Source organism: Hydra vulgaris, chromosome 12, assembly GCF_038396675.1.
Source record: "Hydra vulgaris chromosome 12, alternate assembly HydraT2T_AEP".
Classification (NCBI taxonomy): Eukaryota; Metazoa; Cnidaria; class Hydrozoa; order Anthoathecata; family Hydridae; genus Hydra; species Hydra vulgaris.
The window spans coordinates 35,772,874-35,794,561 of NC_088931.1; the positions used below are offsets into that span (position 1 = coordinate 35,772,874).

Here is a 21,688-nt window from a genome sequence, read left to right on the forward strand (position 1 = left end):
AATAGCCTAAAGCAAGAATTAGATATCATTAAGAGAAGAATTCCAAACGAAATCTGCAACAATCTTGTAGAATCAATGCAAAAAAGATGTGCTGCTTGCAAAAATGCTTGTGAGGGATATTTTAAATACTAGCTGAGATGTTATTTTTGTTGCTTTAATTTTTTATATATTGCAGTTTTTTTATTGATAATTTTTGTTACTATGTTTGATAATGTTTGTATATACACCTTTATGTTTTAATACGCCATCCAAGATCCAAGATTTGTTTAAAAAAAATTTTCTTGCAAATAAAATAAAAAAATTATTCAATATCTTCTTTAGTTTTTATTTTATGGTAGTTTAAATAGGCTTTAAGCAACAAAATTTTACTGTCTATTTTTTTGAAAGCACTTTATATTTATCTATATACATAAATTTACTGCTATAATATATGTGCCTATATATGTGTGTGTGTGTATGTTCTATCAATATACATAAAGTGTATGTTTGTATGACTAACTTTTGTAATGAAATTTAAATAAAAGACTAGATTTCAGTCTGAAATTTGTGAATACCTTGAGATTTTTGAGTGCAGAATAAGTGACACCCAATTCCCTAAAAACTATGCACACTTCCCTAAGAACTACCTACACTGGCACCCCCTCCTGGTCCTATGAAAAATAGATGAAATTTGGTTTAAGAGTAATAAAAAAGTTGTTTTTATTTACTTTTCAAAAAAGGTCTCCCAGCAAGACCTGTGATCGCAAGACAGGTCCCATATTAAATTTTTTTTAAATCACAGTCAAGTTGAATGTCATGTTTTTTCTTCTTTCTGTAAATAAAAAGCTTTTTAAGCTTCTTTTTGTTATTTAGTTTAAATCGTCTTCTTTCACGCACAAAATGTACCTCCAAATTTTTTTCAAATCTTTGATTCTAAAATCTTTCTCAAAACTCAAAGTTTCTTTGAGTTCAAAGTTTCTTTCAATTCAAAGTTTTATTTTACTTTAAAGTAAGCTAAGAACTACTAAGCAAACAATAAACTTGGAAAAATATTATTTATCAGTTTTCATTGCCAAATGCCCCCATTGAAACCAAAACATAAAAGCCTATGTGATATTCATACAAAGTGAGTAGGGCCATTATACCCATAAAAGTGGAAATATTTAAAGTATTAAATTTGTTGTTTTAAAATGTTAGGTTTATCCAGAAAATGAGTTGAATTTCATTTGATTTTCATTACTTTAAACAATTATATTAGTGTTAAACTATTTTTTTCAAAAATCTTTAATAATATTTTTAAAGAATTTAGATTATAAGGATTGTTAGGAATTTTTATTTTTTTATTTTTAGCTATCTACTACACACACATCAAAATATTTTGTACACGAGAACGAAGCAAATCTAAATTTTCATTCAAGAAAGGTTTCATTTAAGTTTTTGCTAAAATATTGCTTAACATGATCAAACAGGATGGATTTAAAAAACATAGAATTTTATTTCATTAAACATTTTTTTTTGTCTTTTGTTTTTGTTTTTGAATTGTTGAACTACAAACAGATTTTAGTAAGAAAAAAAATGTTTTATTAAACTAAAAAGAATTTTATTATGTTAAAAAAAATTTTATTAAGTTTATAAAAACAAAAGATTTTAGTTGGACCAAGGAGGTTCAAGGTTGTTTTTTTTTACAACAGATTTTTTTAGGTGTTGTCGCTTTACACTTGTGCTGTGTTGTTGTTTGGTGTTGATCCAGTGGAAACTTGACTGATAATAATTATAATGATAGGTTAAATGTATGTCTTATAATGTGGAAACTAAAATTACAGAGTGTGGGAACTAAAACTAAAGAGTGTGGGAACTAAAACTGAAGACTGTGGGAAATGTATGTCTTATAATTATGCCTCTAAAATGGATCTTTCGCAATCTTATCTAATTTTGTTCATAAATTTTTGTTCAGTTCTTAACAACAATTTAATAGTCTTTAATAAGGGATTGCGGTAGTGAAAAAAGTTGGTATTATATTCTGGTCGGTATTAATAACCAGTCACTACTGAAGTTATGATATTGAAATTGAAAGTAAGTTTTTTAAATATCAACACTTTCAAAAGTTCGGTATTGAACGGTATTTTTCGAAAGTGTTTGATAGTGTAAACTTAAATTATCACCACTATCAAAAGAACCAAACACCTCTTTTAGCTCGCCTACAAGACAAAATATACTATCTTAAATGTTCATATTTTTTACAACACTCCACCCTTTTGAAATTTTTCAAAAAAAATTAACATTTTTAAATTGGTTTTTATTTCCCCAGAGACAAAAATGTATCAAGACTTGATCAAAATTACATTGGTTTTTTATTTAATATTTTATTAATAAAACTAAATATAGTTTAAACTCAAGTCTCCAACACTTGTGAGAAATACAAGCAATGAATTTTAAAAAATTCATACAATATTATAAAAACTCGTTTGACTATTTTTTTTTTTTGAAGAATTATAACCAATACTTAAACCAAACAATTAAAAGAACTTGCTATTTACAGTATTTAAACACATTAACTTTACAAATGCTCCACTTAATCGGCAAAATATCAGTGGCAATTATCAACTCTTAAGATGTCACTTTCTTCAAAACAATAAAACAATTTTATTCTCAGAATTAATTTTTTTAGACAGTTTTTTTTTAAAAGAAATAACCTCTGCAAAAAAAATTCAACCATAAAAATAATTGAAAAATAATTATTTTATAAAATTTACTTAATAAAGTAGAATCTCTCTAATTTGAATTTTATGTGGAAAAATGAAAGTTTGAATTAGAGAGATTTTTGAATTATAAAAAAGTTGATTTTTCTTAAACCCGTTTCATGGTGACTTTGCATTTAATGAAATTATGGGGGTTTTTCGAATTAAGGAGATTCAAATTAGAGAGGTTGTACTGTATAATTCAATTTTAATAAAAATTTTAATGGACAAATATTTTAGATTAAATTTACATAATTTAATTTTAAAAAAATGTCAAATGTTCAGTTAAAATTATTATGCTCTGAAGATTTTTAATTTAGGACAAAATATTTTAATTTTAATTAAATTTATTTCAAAAAATTCGTATTATTACCAATGTTTTTTTGTTTTTTTATATTGAGTTCGGTAGTGGCAAAAGGACTTCAGTAGTGATTGGAACAATTTTCATTATTGGAAAAAATGTTTTCACTTTCAAACACTTGATATTGAAATTGAGTTTTTTGATATCGCACTTTCAATATCATTACTATCGATAGTTCAGTGTTTTTTGATACTTCAATAGTTCGGTAGTGATATCGCAATACCCTAGTCTTTAAAAACTTAATAGTCTGCAGTTGAGAGTGAATGTGTGTTTTTTTATTTTTATTTAGATTAAATATTTAAAAAAAAAAAATTTTTAAGAATTTTTTTCTAACTTGTTAACACTAAGATTAAAAATTACCTCATTCAGAAAATGTATGATCCCTCTGATCATACATTTTCTGAATGAGGTAATTGAATTTTAAAATGTTTAAAATTATTTTAAGTGAGAAAGCAATTACTTCAATTTTAAAAGCATTTTAAAATATACTTAGATGAACTCTCTACCCTTACAGAAAATTTCCATGGAAAATCTATGAAAAAACCAATGGAAAAACCATGGAATTTCCATGGGTATTTGAACACCTTTCCAAGGAAAAACTCATGGATTTTCCGTGGTAAAAAAGCATGTTTTGTTTTCAAGTTTTTTTGATCTAATGTTATTTCAATTGTCGTATTAATCCATAAAAAGCAAATTTTATCACGCAACTTGCTAATATTATTGAGTTTTTTTAATCTATGAGATCGCTTTCATGGAGTAAAATCAATGAACAAAATAAAATTTAAATCTTGTTGAATCCTACAAATCTTTGAAAAATAATAACTATAATGCACCTAAAACATTAAAGTTTGACTTCACCACAATATTTAAAGCATGCATATATATAAGCATACTGAAAATAAATAAAACAAAAAATTACAATTATTATCATACTAAAGGTGATATAGGGGAGAGTCGCCGATTATGGACCACTTTTGTTGCAGAGTGTATAATTCACTCACTTTTGCTTAAATAGTTAACTTTTATATTGTAAACCACTTCTTACCTTCAGCTGAACATATTATATGAAGCTTGTAGTGGTTGATTTATTAATAATTATAAAATGCGTCAAAAAAGTAAGTGGTCCATATTGGGGATACTTTAAGCTTGTGCTCCAAATATGGACCATTGAGGTTCCTATTATGGACTAGTTATAAACGGTTTGACTTGGTCATTTAAACAAATTATATAAACACTAAAGATAAAATTATTAGAATATAAATACTCAAGAGTATGTAAGCTTCTAATTTTTAACAGGTTTTTAGATGTCCTTTTTGTAAAAAAAAAAAAAGTTATTAAGTTTAAGCCAGCCACCATTTATTTGATTCTAATTCTACCAGTCTCATGCACATGTATGCATACACTCAGTTTTATTTATAAAGTGTTTTACTATTTTAACATTTAGCACACACAAAAACATGAATACTTATGTGTAATAATATTTCAAAATTTATTTACAAAGTTCACAAATAAAGTCACAATCTGAAGTTCCTGCGCATTCTTCATGTGCCCATCTTTTGCAGGATCGACAGCATATCATATTTTCTATGTTACATTCTCCACACATAAAACAAAGCCATGAACTTTCATTTAAAATACTGGTACTAGTTGTTGAATTCATTTTAAGTTTCTTACATTTCTTTATTACTTTTTCTTTAATTATTTTTGTGTTTTTGGATTTTTTAACTTTGGTGTTTGTTTTTGGACTTTCCTGTAGGAACAGCTTTTTATATGGACTTGAAGTAAGAATTTCTGACTGTTCGTTGCGACACTTCCTTTTGCCTGCACCCTTTGGGGGAAGAACAGGGACCAGTCTCTGAATTGGAGACAAAGCCCGGATGTAAAAAATTAGTGTGTTATAGTGCCCAGAGTTATTTTCAAATATGGTGTACTTCACTGTGATGGGGTTACCACTATGTTCTTCACCATACATCAGCACATTCCTGTTTGCATTGTGAATCACAATTTTTGTTTTCAGAAGACAGGAGATCTGATTTATCTCCCATTCTCCCACAAACGAGTCTGGTTTGGCAATGTGAGCAATACGCTCTTCTAACAAGTTAAAGTGAAGATGCTGGGGTTGGTCAGCATTTAAGGCATCCCCGTGCACGTCAACAGACAATATTTCCAAATTAGATATCAAATGGCTAACAAGCTGATTACGAAGTGAGTCAGCCATAGCAGTTTCCTTCAGATGAAGCAGTGGACTGACCAGCTTGTCGTTTAATTGCTGAGCTGACTGAAGATCTGGTGCACACAACAACTGACTTAAAAAAACATTTCCCATCAGAGTAAATTGGGATGAGCAAAAAATTTTCCAGCACCTGTGGCAGAACTATTTTGGAATGGGACGTTTCAACAGCCAGTGACACTGGGTGGGTCAAGTGGTGACACACCCTCCTGGTCTTGTGCTGGTCTAGTTACACATACCAATGCTGGTATCGAAGCTTCCTGGGCTTGTGCTGGTAATGTCCCTGATGTAAATGGTGAAGACAGCATGGTCTTGCGGTCTCCTGCTTGAGAAGCGAATGATGGCGCATAATCCTGAGGTTTAAAAACATCTTGTGAGCATGGCCAAATTCCACACGATGCAAAACCATTAATTGCTGTTGACATGGTAGCAGCCTTTGCATATGCCAGATGAAAAAGATTGGCCACCTGATATGAACTCACTGAACGTCCTGGATTTAGTCTCAGCCATTTTTCCACCTCCTGGTCGTAGTAGACTTGAAGGAGCTTAAAAAAAGCTTTATCCAGAGGCTGCAGTTTGTGTGTTGTGTGAGGTGGAAGTGACAACATTATGACATTGTTGTCAATGGCAAGCTGAATGGCCTCTTGGAAATGGATTTTTAGTATGGGATTTGTGGCCATCTAAAATAAGTAAAACCTTATCATCTTTTGTTGGCTTCACATGACTGATGAACATTCTCATCCACTGTACGAAAAGTTCAGAATTTATCCATCCTGAATCAGAACATGTTACAATGCTGCCTTCTGGTGCACCATCTCCCAGTTCATCAGGAACCCGTTTTCTTTTGAATATAATCATTTGTGGAACATAATGTGTTCCACCAGCATTTACGCAACAGACAACTGTTGTGTTAACACCCCTTTCTGCACTGGCTATGCTACCTATCTGTTTTTTGCCTTTTAGGCCAAGCACGCGCTGGCATTTCTTTTGTACGGTTGAAATACCAGATTCATCAATATTGTAAATGTTATTGGCCTTGAGGCAATGATCTTTTATTAAATTTTCTAGTAAATTAAAAAACCTGTCAACATCCCCCAGGTTGAAGCCGCTGGCTCGCAACATGGAAGTAGCTTCTGGTTGGCAGAGGCAGAGGTCAGGGAACCTGGTTAAAAATTTGTAATACCACTTTTTCCCAGCTTGACCTTTATCCTTATTGAATGGGTGATTTAAACCCTTGTGTTCTGCAACTTCAAATGCCAGAGTCATTAAATCTTTCCTCGACATTCCGAAAAACATGGCCTCCAATTTTAAAACTAGGTTGTGTATTTCTAGCTCAACATCCGCAGAAAGGATAGTACTTCTGCCTAGCTTTTTAAAACCGTTAGCAAACTTGTTAGCATTATCAAAATGCCTCTTTAGAGTTGCTTTGGGGATGCCGTATGTGGCTGCACATTTGTTCAAGCCAATATCACCATTTCTGTACGCCTCAATAGCACGTTGAAGATCATCATTAGTCCAGCAGCCCCTGATTAAAAAAAAAAATTGAAATAAATTGTAGGACAGGGCAAAATTTTAAAAATAAATTTGTCTAAATTTACCCACTACAATCTACCACTACAAATACAATACTTAATAAATATTTATCATTATTTATTATTATTAATAGGCTATTATTATTATTATTAATTTAATTTTAATCATTAGGCCTATAGCCTATAACTATAATAATACTATAATATTAATAATGATTCTTAATTATTTTTAGACCCTTAGCCTTATAATTATATCTTAACTTATATTATTATATAATAATCTAATTTAAATTTAATAGGTCAATTATAGTAATAGTAAATACTTAGTAGATCTATAATTACTATAATTAAATAATTATAATCTATTATAGATTCTATAGTCTGGCTATAGTCTAGTCAAATTTCAAATAATAATAATCAAAGATTAAAATAAAACATAAGATTAAGATAATTTAATTTATTAATAGCCTATGATAAAATAATAACATCCAAGAGAATAAGAACTTATGTTCCTCAATATGGACTACAGTTTCCCATCTTGAACCACTGGTCCATTTTAGGGACAGCAGTTGGTCCATATTGGGAGAACCACATGGGCATCTAATTTTACTAAATAAAACCAAAATGATGTCATTTGGAGCAACACGCTTGTAATTAGTAAGAAATAAAATGAAAAAGCTTTCCATTTAGCATAGAATCATTGTCCTGGTTCATTTATTTGTAGAATGACACACAAAAAAAAGCGAGTGTACTTTTAGAAAAAAATAACCAAATAAAATACTAACTTACCTTTTTGAAGTAATCTTGCATAGAATCATTGTCCTGGTTCATTTATTTGTAGAATGACACACAAAAAAAAGCGAGTGTACTTTTAGAAAAAAATAACCAAATAAAATACTAACTTACCTTTTTGAAGTAATCTTGCTGACCGCCATCATTGAAATGCGATTTAACTGAACGGAAGTCACTCTTTAATGCTACGTTTCCAAAATTTAAAAATAAAATCGCATTTATTTGTTTCATCGGTGGTCCATAAAAGGGGACGGTCCATAATGGGCGACTCTCCCCTACATACAGTGATAAACAATTGAAATAGATTAAGAAAACAGTTTTTACAGAAAATATAACAGTTTACATGTTTATTATTTTATATTACCTATTTGGCAAAAATTGTATATATAAATTTGATAGTTAATAACTTCAAGTTTCAACAAATTAAAAATAATTGTCAATGCAACATATTCAATCCAAAAAAACATCAAAACCATTTATAAGTGCAATTGCTCCGCTAACTGTAATTGCAGAACCAGGTAATTGTCAAAAAAATTGCCATTTACATTTTGATATTCATTATTGTTTTACCACAGTATCATTGTCCATTTCACGAATCTTGACAATACATCATACGATTAACATCTACATACTAATTATCTTTATTTACTAATTTATTTATACTTATAATTATTATCTATTATAACTTACTTTACAATTACGCATCAGCACACAACTTTTTGAATGTTCTATATAAATGTTGCCAAATGTTGGGTAACATATAGAAAAAAGTAGCAATGAATATATCATTATTTATAAATAATAACTATATATAAGATTATTATAAATATTATAAATAATATATGTAGTTATTATAAATAATGATAATACAAGATAATATATAGATATTATAAATAATAAAAGATTATTATATCTTTTCTGTCCAAGCATGATGTACAACATCATTTATATTTCCAGTCAAACGTACCTGCTTATAATGTAATTTAAATAAAATGATAAAGTTAAAATAAAAAGATTTATGCACAAACTAATACATATATAAATGTTACCTGCATGTTAATAACATTTATATAGAAGAAGGCAGTAACAAATATAATTTTACTTATAAATTGTAATTTAAAAAAAAACTTACTTCTTCGTCTGAGCTATCTGCATAATGTACAACATCATTTAAATTGCCAGTCAAACCTGCCTTCTGATAATGTAGTAATTCAAATAAAATGATAAAGTTATAATAAAAAGACTTATGCACATATATAAATGTTACCTGTATGTTGCTAACATTTATATAGAACAAGGCAGCAACAAATATATTATTACTTATAAATCGTAATTTAAGAAAAGCTTACTTCTTTTTTGTTGGATCTATCTGAAGATGTAAAACATTATTTCTATCGCCAGTCAAACTTGCCTGCTTATAATTCAGTAATTTAAATAAAATGATAAAGTTACAATAAAAGGACTTATGTGCACACTATTAAATTCAAAAATTTATTATATTTTTACTTTACTATTTAAAACATAATAAGTATAATAAATATGTGATTTGTTAAGTATAATAATGTAAAAACATAAATATTAAAGTCTGTGCATAAATTAATTTATTTTTACTTAAGATAAGCACTTCACATTTAAATATAAACACAGTTAAATATAAACAAAGAAAAATAATTGTATTGTAATAAATGTTTTTGTATGCTTATATTTAACTGTGAAGTAAAATCTTGTGCATTAATTAACTTCCCTTTCTGATATTTTAAAACATCATAGTTTTCCTTCTCCAACTAAGTTGTTCTTGGAACATCATTAAAAGTTGAATCCCAAAGATTACTGTTATATCTTATCTGGTTAATTCGAACTCAATTCGCCATTCTATTTAGGCAGCTTTTGAACTATTTTAAAAAATATTAAATGCACATAAAAACTGACAATGTTATAAACGATATAAATGATGAACAACATTATTTATATTGCCAGTCAAACCTGTTTATAATGAAGTAATTTAAATAAAATAATAAAGTAAAAATAAAAGGATGTATACACAAAATATTTTATTATTTACATATTCTAATAATTCTACTATTTAAAAGTAAAGAAAAAATAAATATCCCTAATAGATCTAGTCGCTAACTAAATCCCAACTTGAATGGTCATGTCAACAAAAAGACAAAAAACAACTTAACAGAACTAAAATTAAATAAAACATTTATCATAAAATAAAGTTTTTTAATACTTAACAAACATTTACCGTACTATAAAGTGTTTTAACTTCAAACATTTTTATGCAAACAGATAGTACTAGTTATCTTTTGTACATTAGTTATCTAATCTTATCTGATACACTGCTTATCTAATCTTATCTGATACACTGCTTATCTAATCTTATCCGATACACTGCTTATCTAATCTTATCCGATACACTGCTTATCTAATCTTATCCAATACACTGCTTATCTAATCTTATCCGATACACTGCTTATCTAATCTTATCTAATACTAATATGGTTGTATATTTCAAATATCTAATGTACATTAAAACTAAAATATTTGTAGTAAACCAAATAAACATTTGTTGTCAACCAAATCAACATTAAAAATCAAACTGATTCACTTGACATACTTGCTATACTATTGCAAGTTATGCAAAGTAAGCAAAGCTATTTCAATAGCTAGAATAAGCATATGCATAAATAATGTATAATTAAATATACAAATAATGAATAAATAAATGTATTTTATAATATATGCATCATAATATTTTTATAATGCATCATATAATATTTTTATAATGCATCAAAATATGATAATATCCAGAGACATATGGACCCTAAAGTCAAAGACATTTAGATTCAATACCAAGACTGAGACCAAAACAATTAAATGAGTCTTGAGATGTCTCAGGACCAAGATTTAAATCTCGAAACCAACATCTCTGATAATATCATATTATAATGCATTATAAAATGCCTACATTTATCATTATCATAGCTATTGCAAATATGTCTAGTTGTTTATGTCTGTATGTTTAGTTTTAATCATATTAAATGTGCATTATAAAAAATATATAATTTATAGTCTTATTAAATACAGAAAAACAGAAGAATGCAGAAAATATTATTTACTCGTGTTACAAATGCATTTGTAAAACCTATGGTGCAACATGAGCTATTAAAAAAAAGCCCATGGAAATTCCATAGGATTTCAATTTTCATGGAAATTCACCCATGGAAATTTAATGGAATTCTAAGAGTAAGCATGGGTTTACTCATAGAATTCCATGGGTTTTCCATGGAATTCTATAAGTAACGGGTTTTCCATGGAATACCCATGAAATATTCCTGTAAGGGTAGTGGGCAGGGTAGTAAACTGTTTCAACTTTTAATGTTTTATAGTTTTATTTTGTTAAAGTTTAAGAATCTTTTTTTTTTTTTTCTTCTTTTTTTTGTGTGGATATTTTTCTATTTTTTTAAACCAAACATTCAAGATATAGTTAGAAATAAATTCAAAAATTTCTCTTTTATAAACTTTTTTTGATTTAAAATTTTTTATTGGTTTATGTTATATTGGTGTGTTTTATATATGCTTTATAACACCCTATTTTCCCTCCTTCCCTCATTTAGTTTATTATAATTTTAAAAAGTGGGTATTTCATTTAAATACAATAGTGGTAATATATAATGAAATGATTCTAATGACTTATTTTAATTATAATTGGTTTGAAAAGGTCCAGTGGATTTATAACAATAGATAATTTATAATGAAATTACATATTTTGGAATATATATACATATATACATACTGGCTGGTATAGTCTCAGTGGGTTTTGTAATTTATAAATTACTGAGACTTATGTTTATGTTTGACTACACAACAAAGGCTGATGAAAATTATATAACAATTTTTTATTAAAGCCTGGTGTTAAGCATGCTGTGTCACAATAATGACAGGTGTTTACTATACAAAGCAAAAATGTTTGATGTTTCATAAATCACAGTACATGAAGGGCTGTTGTTAATATATAATAAAAATATTCCAATTTTTTTTTTTAATTTTTGTCTTCAAAACATTTATTAGGCATACAGTATAGCTGATTTATGCAGAATGAATAAAATACCTTACAATGAAGTTGATATTGTAGGCTTTGCTGTAAAGATTGAACCTGAAAACTGTATGCTTGGGTAAGTGTGCTTTATAAACATTTACAATTTCTTTTTTTTTATTCAGATTGAAACATCTTGGAAAATTTTAAAAAGCATTTAGTTTAGAATTGTTTTCTTCTTTTAGAGTTGACCAAACAGTTTATCTTTGTGATGATAGGTCAAAACAATTTCTTATAGTTAAATTCCATGGTGGTTTAAAGGTAATAAACTTTGGATTGTGCATCATAATAATGTGTATACAGAGTATTTCAAATAAATTTTAATATAAACTTGTTATAACTGTGTAATCAATTGGTTGAATTTAATTGATTACTGGCTGAATATATTATGCAAGGTTGTACTACATGTAAGATTTTTTGTAGATTTGTATTACTGTAAAGTTTTTGTAAACAATTGAGTCCATAGTTAAACAAGCTTTTATTAAAAGTCAGATTTATTTGTAATTCAAAGTAAATTATTTTTTATAAACAAGATTAAAAGAAGATTAGCATAATTCAATATTATATTGTCATAATTAAGAATTATATTTGCATAATTTATAACTTTTTTACTTTTATTTTGATTTTTCAATTTAACATTTTGTTAAATTGTAAAAATCAAAATTTTTGTTAACAGAATCTTTAGTTATTCATAAAAGCAAGCGTAATTTCCATATATATATTTAAATCAGTCTTCTCCATTCGAAATTTAATGCCAAATGAAAAAGCGCTAGTCAGGTGGTCATGATTTTAAAAATTCATTTTTATTTTTTATTTTTATTTCAATTTAAAAAAATAATTTAAAAAAATGCTTTAAATAAATTCAAAATAAAATAAATAAAAACTGCAAAACGAAGTGTTGCAAGTGATTTTTTAAGGTCTTACTAAAGTATTTGCGTGCGTGTGGGCAAGTGTGAAAGCACCAGCCAAGTGGAGAAGACTGATATGTATGTTTATATATATATATATATATATATATATATATATATATATATATATATATATATATATATATATATATATATATATACATACATACATATACATATATATATATATATATATATATATATATATATATATATATATATATATATATATATATATATATATATATATATATATATATATATATATATATATATACATATACATATATATGTATATTTATAATTTAAATTATAATTTTCTATTTCAAATAAAATTTCAAATTTTCACTTATAATTTCAAGCAAAATTGAAAATTTTGTTTTATAATTCAGTCAATGACTAAAGAGCTTTTGTTAAAATTATTAAAAAATTTGTTTTGAATAAGTAATTTAATAAATGAATTTTATTAAAAACTTGTTAAAATATTTTTCTTTATTATAAGGAAATTCATCTATTCACATACAGTTGAAGTATTGAGAGAATTTAAAAACAATTACTTTACTGGCCCCTACTCGGGTTTCCCTTTCTTTTTCTTTATAACTTTTTGTATTGGAAATTGTGAGTTGGTATTTTATCTTTAAATAAATTTCTACAAGTTTTCTGTTTTTAAAAGTTACTTTCAGAAACTTTAGTTTAGCTTGCTCTGCTGTTTTTGTTGAAAATGTTCACTTATTTACAAGCTCAAACAGACATGAGTTTTTTTATATATTATAATATATTAACTTAATTTACAGACTCTTATGACACTTATGTGAACTTTTTTTAGGCTTATTCAGTGGAAAACATTGTTAAAGAAAGTCACTTGGTTTCTTTTTCAAGTTTAACTTGGGATCATAATGATAAGTGTTATCCTGCAAAAAATATTTTTTGTATTTATTCAGACTTGTCAAATGTATCTAATGTAAATCCCCCTTACATGAGCAAGGCAGTAAAAAGATGCAAAAACTTTATTGAAGTTAGTTCTTTTTTTTTTTTTCTGTATAGAGTATAAGGCATACCTTTTTTGTCACTTTTTTAACTCTCATTTGTAACATATTTTTATTTGTAATACATTTTTATTTGTAACATGCTTTTATTCATCATCATTTATCAGATTCTTATTTTTAACATAAGTTGTATTTATAAGACTTGACTCTAATAGGTCACACATCAAGAAAACAATCGCTAAATCTATTTTATCAGCTATAAAAGGTGTCTATAATAAAAAAATATTTATAAGTCTATCACATTAAATAATATTTAAAAATACCATCTTAAGTTGATAAATAAACATAAAAAATAAACTTGAGTGATAATAACTCACCTTGAATTTAAAAAAATTGCTTTGCACAAGTAAATTAAATTTTACCTAGTTTAGGTTCTGCAGGCTCACTTAATTTTTTTTTTACATTCATATTAAGTTTTATTAAAAAATTTTAAAAACACTTGACATTTATCACATAATAAGAAAAATGTTTCATTAGAATAAGCACAGCAACTCCTTGCTACATGTTAATATGTTTTTAATCAAGAAAACAAAAGTGTGTGGTAATTACATTTTAAAAATAAAAAATAAACTTTATTATTATATTGTAATAATCTAATTGTATTATAAAAACCAAACTTTTCATAATTTTTATTTGCAATTTTACTAGAACAATGTTTGGACTTATGGACATTGAACCTTCTTTTCTTTTTTTTCTTTTTTTGTTTTTCTTTTTTAATGTACTTATTCTGATTTTAATGAATTTTTTGTTTTATTTTTGTTTTTTTGTTTGTTTGTAAAATTAAGGTTTATCAAACAATTCAAATTTATTAAATGCAATATAAATAAGCATGAAATCAGTAGCCAGTCAATAAAATGTATTTTAGTTAAATCATAAACCAGTTAGTAAGATGTATTTTAGTTAAATCATAAGTCAGTCAGTAAGATGTATTCTATTTAAATCGTAATTAAATCATAGTTAAAAGGTTCAAACCTTTTTTGTCAATCATACCACAAATTAAATAAGAAGTATCTTTTACAAATATCAAACTACAACACTATGTAACACATTTTTTGTTCCTGGCTTCTAAGTGTTATATTCCCATTGCTTATGTCAACTCTTTGCTTACACGACAACAGTACAAAGAAAACTCCTTTTTTTTTGAAAATATGATTTTTTTCATTTTCTTCATTATGATCAGATAAAAACAAAGTTGCACGAGGAATAGACAAACATAGTTGGAAACCACTCAACAAGGTTCAAAAATGTTTAGATTTTCTAGATTTACGATTGCACGGTGAATCACACTCTCAAAGTAGCCCCCAAATGTAGTCCCTTATCATGTTTTCGTTATACTGTCCTTCGTAACGATGTTTAATGTCCAATATATCTTGACGAAAGCGCTCGCCTTGCTCCTCAGAGTACGGTCTCATGTTCTCCTTGAATTTGTTGAGATGTGAATCAAGGATATTGGCTTTCAAAGACATTCTGCATCCCATTTTGGCATAATTCTTTATGATAGCCTGCACCAACTCCACATAGTTTTCAACTTTGTGATTACCTAGGAAGCCCTGAACAACTGTAACAAAACTGCTCCAAGCTGCTCTCTCCGTCCTGTTCAATAGCTTTGTGAAATCCTCACATTCTATGATCTTTTTTATCTGTGGTCTGACGAATAAATCAGTCCTGATCTTAGCCTCAGACAGCTTTGGAAAAAGATCTTGGAGGTATTGAAATGCTGCTGACTCTGTGACTAATCGCTTAATGAGGCCAAACTTGATGTGCAGCAGTGGCATAAACACTTTATGAGGTTCTATCAGTGGCTCCAACTTCACATTGCTCTTCCCAACAGAAAACTCCATCTGTTGTGAACAGTGCTTTATGCGATAACATGCCTTAGTGTTACGGCTGTCCCAGGGACAGAGGAAACAAAAAAATTTCATGAAACGTCCTTGAAGGTCCATGATAAATGATATCATTTTGAAATCACTGATGACCTCCCATCCGTAATGGTCATACTTTAATGCACTCAGCACCATTTTGACCCTGGTGTAGTCCTCTTTGAGATGCACAGAGTAGGCCATCGGGAGAGATGGGTAGCTGTTTCCATTATGAAGAACTGTCTATGAATAGGTGCCATTCAAAAGGATTACATCCAATACCTATAGCTTGGAATAGACTGGCAACATCCTTGCAGAAGCACAGCCCATCATGCTGGCTGAAATTGGAGAATCTTTGATGCTGCTTCCTCTGATTCGTGACTTGTACGCTATCATCAACCAAGTTCGATTGTTTGAGTCTAGGTATCAGAAACTCAGCATTCAATTTTGTAAGCCCGGGGTCCCTAATTAAATTGTTCACGTCTTTCTGGTTAGGTAAGTATGGCTTTCTATCCCCAACCTCATCTGCAGAATGGTAGTCCATATCTCCAGTATCTGCCTCGCTATCTGACTTGCTGCTGTCTCCTGAAGGTGGCCAATTCCGTCTAGGAGGAGTCGGAACAGGCAGATCAGGGCTGTGTGGTACTGGGGCAATGGAATAAGATATGTCTGGATAAACGATCTGAGGGGCATTTTTGACAATTTTTTGGTTTTACCATGCAGAAGTAGAAGTTGCTTAAATGGTCCGTCAGCTCTTACCAAATTTGCGGGATAGCAATATCATGGCTGGTTTCTCTCCTAAGAACCAACCTGTAACATAGCACATAATAATACATAAGAATGATAATAATTTGAGGATAGAAAATTTCAAAATATGGAACGCTTTCAAGATGAAACATATTTGTCTACAATACACAACTTATGATAAAACTTTGTAAATTAAAACTTCATGAAATGAACTAGATCTAAAATTCATCTAAAGCAAGAGGCAACTGTTCACCTTCAGGTGTTTTCTTGTGATATTTGCACGTGAAATGCGGTGCTCAAGATTTGTCTTCATCCCCGACCGGCATGCCAAAGTATGCCTTGTTAGGCCTCAGACATTATACAACTTGCTTCCACTGAATATTTTTTTGCTCTTGTCTTTATGAATTGTCGGCACACGTAGCAGAATGAATCAGCTGGATGCCAACAATCTCTTGATGCCATATCAAATAAATAACTTCCTTTCAACTATAAATCGTTATCCTTTCAGTCTGCAATAACATGAATTGGAAACTTGGTTCAAGACACCTGTGCTTTTATACTTGTACAGCTACTTTTAGAATGTTCTAGAAAGTTTTGAGAGTTTCTAGAAAGTTATGGAATTTTCTTGAACGTTCTATAGTGTTTAGGTGAATTGTAGAAACATCTGGACTGCTCTAGCAGTTCAACAATATTATAGGAGGAAGCTCAGCATTGGAAGCAAATTGAAAATTTTCTCGAAAACATGGGATTTTCCAAATTTCATTGTCCCAGTCACAGAAGCAAAGTTTTTCCGGAATAACAGCGATTTTCCCTTTCTGTTCTAGACCTAACGGGTTAGGAAAACACACTTTCAACCCAGGAACAGAGCAAAAGTGAAAATACATAGTGTTATCTCTTAATTGACTGCAACTTGTCTCCTCACTTCACTGCAACTTATTATTCATTCCTTGAAATAAATGATTCAGTTTTGTCATAAATATCTGACAGTGTGTGATGCAGTACATCAATCTGAGTTGATATATTAGGTTCTAGTATTGTCTTTCTTAAGTTTTGCTGCATATTCTTACAAAGTAGTTTTGTCCTTCTTTTACTTAAATTTAGAATACTTGAGATTTTTAATATAGCTCCTTTGGGATACTCCTGCTGCATTTATTATAGGTGTGCAACAACAACAAGAAAATTGTTTTCAGATGTCTTAAAAGAAAACCTTTTTTTATTTTTTTTATTTGAGAATCCTATAACTTGCTCACTGGATACATTTCCTAGATTTTAGCCAACATAATTAAAGATAACATAACATAATAAGGTTTTTTTACGTCGCTCTTACAGTTAAATTGGTAAATTTTTTTACCTTTTTTTTACCATGTGACAGAAAAAAGTTTTAATATTTGATTTAATTAAAAAACAAATTTTTTAGCAAGTACCTAATATACAGTTATCATTTAGCAGGTACCTAATATACAGTTATCATTTAGCAGGTACCTAATATACGGTTATCATTTAGCAGGTACCTAATATACAGTTATCATTTAGCAGGTACCTAATATACAGTTATCATTTAGCAGGTACCTAATATACAGTTATCATTTAGCAGGTACCTAATATACAGTTATCATTTAGTGGTATACTATCACACTACTTCAGTTTATTCAAATTAAATAACTCACTTTTATATCTTAAATATGTTATTTTATTATTTGTTTGTGAATATTTAATTGTTACTCTAATACAATGAACTAAATAAATGCGAGTCCTTGCAGGCGAACAAAGCTCAGGATCTTTTTATATATATATAAAATATAAATAAGTTTTACAGTATTTAAACAAAATCTTTTCTGATTTTTTTTAGTTTTGAGTGGAACGTTACGTTTAAATATTTCTAAAATATTTCAATATTATTGATGGGTGTTTGTTATTATATATTATTATTATATATATGTTCTTAAAGCGTATCATAAATGGAACAGAATTTATCTTTTATTATTATTATTATTATTTATTTTTTTTTCATTTAGTTTATTTTTTTAGCTTCATCCTTCATTCCTTTGTGAGTTGCGAGCTTACCTAGATAACCATTTGAAAACAGCTAATTCTACAAACTTTACTCCGGGTAACTTAACTCCGAAATCTAATTTTCAAAATAAGAACATTACGATGGTAACTATTTAGAATTTTCAAATTATATTTTAGTTTTTATTATTATGGGAGTTTTAGTGACATATGGAGTTTTAGTGACACATGGAGTTTTAGTGACGCATGGAGTTTTAGTGATACATGGAGTTTTAGTGACACATGTAGTTTTAGTGACACATGGAGTTTTAATGACACATGGAGTTTAGTGACACATGGAGTTTTAGTGATACATGGAGTTTTAATTCTTTTGATGAGATGTTTTTTCTTTTTTCCAAGGATGTGACTACTCCGGTCCTGCCTACAGAGAAACTTAGTTATCGTCATCGACTTCAAATGAAGAAGCGATTATCGCTTGAATGTTATCGAGAACCAAAACCACTTTCTGTTTTACAAGCAAACGATCGCAATGTTTTGACGGCAGAATTTAAGCCGCCAAGTGTTAAAACGAAAACTCCAGTACAAGGTCATCCCGAATTTAGTTCGTAAGTTTTAGTTTACACATTTTATTTTTCTGTACCTTTTTAATATGCATTTTCAGTTTTCGTTTCTTATTTCATTTGTGTTTAACGGCAATTTGCAACAACTATGCAGTTGTGGATCTAGCGGGTGGGTCTATCTAGTTGCGGATCTAGTATTTTACATGGGTGATGTCAAATTTTTTGCTCGAATACTATTTATTTTTATCAAAAGAAAAGATATTCAAAAGTATGTCATGTTAGGTCTTGTTGCCAAAAAAACTTAAGTTTTACTTTAAATGAAATACTTTTTTTTTTTTTATTTACAATTACATTTTTTACATTACAATTAAAATAATTTTTTAAAACAAAGATTGTTTTTGAAGATTGTTTTTGAATTTTTTTTATTACTTCGCTTCGTTTGAGACCCAACATAGTTTAGAAAAACTTTTTTTATACGTAAAACACAATTACGATTGTGGAGCTCACGTTTTACTAACTTTTTTTTTTAATAATTTTCATAAATCTAATTCACCATGCATTAGAAGTAAAATGAGGCTTATTTGATGCATAATAATCAGGCTTCCATTACACTGTGGTCAGAAGTTTTGTGCAACATTTTAATTATTTAAAGTTTTGCCTAATTTATGAACTCTGTAGAGATGATCCATGTTGAAAACAAAATTCGCTGCCTATTGGGAGATTCATTTTTTATGAGTCGTTTAACTTGTTCACTTTTTGTAATGATTACTACACAAATAATTCCCTAAGTACATTATTAATGATTGGTATTTTTTCCACAAGACATTATTAACAGTTGCTACTTCCCACAGATCATTTTTACTGAATGGTACACAAATAATTTGTTTTGGACATTATTTATGCATGCAGGACTTCTCATGTGAGCGCACATAAAAAGCCGTAGCGCTAAATTTAAAAGTTCATTGAACAACAAATAGTTTCAAAACTATATAGATTACCTACAATCTATATAATCCACAATTTTAAAATAAAAAATCTGCCAAACTTAGTTTAACATGAATCTGCAAAAGCAACAGAATAACTCTGAAAACAAAAAAATTATCTTTTTTTGCTGCTTAAAAGAAAGGCAATAAATGTCACAATTCGGACTTAAAGCTAGCCTTAAACAAGCTGGTGAAACGGTTTGTAGATCCAGGATATTTTAGCTCCATAAATACCTACCCTCCGGTCTCTGCCAATCTTACTTAACAAATTTTTATTTCAAATGAGTAAGTTTTTATAGAGACCTTAACCGTGACTGTCTCACAAAATGATTTTGTGAGACAGTCACGGTTAAAGTCTATAAAAATGATTGTGTGTAAATGCAGCACCCGCTTCATTCTCAAAAAATATAGAGCAATGATCCTTTTTAGATGATACTCCACACCAAACCGTTCACTTTTTAGGGTTTACTTGCCTCCTATATGTGTCTCAGGGATTTTCTGGAGTTTTATTTAATGACAAAACCATTTAATGAAAAATTAGTTTTGTAACAAGGTTGCGTATAAAATTAGCTTTGTGACAAGGTTGTGTATAAAATTCGATCTTTCTTTGGCTTTTTGCTCAAAACCAATTGCAAACTCAAAAAAAGCTAAAATTTAAAAATATTATTTTTAAATTTTTTACAAACTGTAATTTGCATGAAAAAAATTGCAACGTGGGTAAAGTTTGTTAAATTCGTCTCCACGATAACTAAAGTCATAGCGTTGAACGTCTACGTTTTGTGATCCTGAATCCGAATATGCGTTGCACATTTTCTTTATTTAGAGCAGTTTTTGAAGGAAATCATAGACGGAGTCTTGTTATTGAAAACTTGCTATAAATCGGTCTATTTTTGACTCTGATGATCTAGTTTATGCATTAGTTCTTGTTTATACAATTTTTAAAATAAAATTCAATTGTTTTTTAGTTCGTTGTTTCATAGTATATTTGTTCATTTTATTTTCAATGTTTTATTTATACTAATCTAAAAAAATTTTAATGCATTGAAATAAGTAATTATAGATCTCTCAAACTCCTTGTTTCTTTTGCGCTGCTATGTATTTTCAATAAAGATTTAACTTTATTGCTGCAAAAAAACTAATGTCTATACATGAGTGGCATCACCCTAGATTTCCCGCTTGCTATGAGACTATACATATTATGTGGAAGTTTTTTTTATTTTATTTTGACAATTTTATTAATATATTCTTTTTGTTTGCAATAGAAAAACTTGCTAAAAACAGCTTGCTGCTGTTTTGATTTGGGTTCAGTGGTAAAGTAAATGAGTCGAATCATTTTATAAAAGCATAACCAGTTCTTTAAATGATAAAAAAATATGTTCTTATTTGCCTTTCGTTTGCCTCCGCCAATACAGAAATGTTAAAATCATTTTTTGGCGTTGCAGATAACAATGAAGATATTTTGGATTTTTTAAATCAGCAGTTTTTTTAACTTTATGAACTTTATAACGACATAATGTAGATAATCATTTTTTGTTATTCAACATAGATATATATATATATATATATATATATATATATATATATATATATATATATATATATATATATATATATATATATATATGTATGTTTCCTTGTATATAATATTTCTTTATTTTCATAGAAAGAATTTGTCTTCAAAAGTGTTTTTAGTTACTTTTAAAATTTTTCGTCCATTTGACGTCTGTCGGACGTCTAATGCCCACTTGGTACGTGCTGAAAAAACAACCTTTCCTCAAAAACCACAATGAATAAATAGAGGCTTTGTTCAGCCATATCTCTAATTAATGATTGAGAGAATCAAA

At 28.5% G+C, this 21,688-nt stretch overlaps 1 protein-coding gene across 1 annotated transcript in view; it reads left to right on the forward strand.

Annotated features, from left to right (window-relative positions):
* Positions 1-21,381, forward strand: part of LOC101237032 (breast cancer type 2 susceptibility protein homolog) — a 92,483-nt gene extending 71,102 nt beyond the window's left edge. Inside the window, exons 25-31 of the mRNA XM_065813097.1 lie at positions 1,330-1,401; positions 11,707-11,810; positions 11,917-11,992; positions 13,466-13,654; positions 18,320-18,448; positions 18,701-18,906; positions 21,107-21,381. Of these exons, the coding sequence (XP_065669169.1) occupies positions 1,330-1,401; positions 11,707-11,810; positions 11,917-11,992; positions 13,466-13,654; positions 18,320-18,448; positions 18,701-18,906; positions 21,107-21,119 (789 nt within the window). The 3' untranslated portion in view covers positions 21,120-21,381. The remainder of the gene's footprint in view (positions 1-1,329; positions 1,402-11,706; positions 11,811-11,916; positions 11,993-13,465; positions 13,655-18,319; positions 18,449-18,700; positions 18,907-21,106) is intronic.
* The last annotated feature ends 307 nt before the right edge of the window (positions 21,382-21,688 follow it).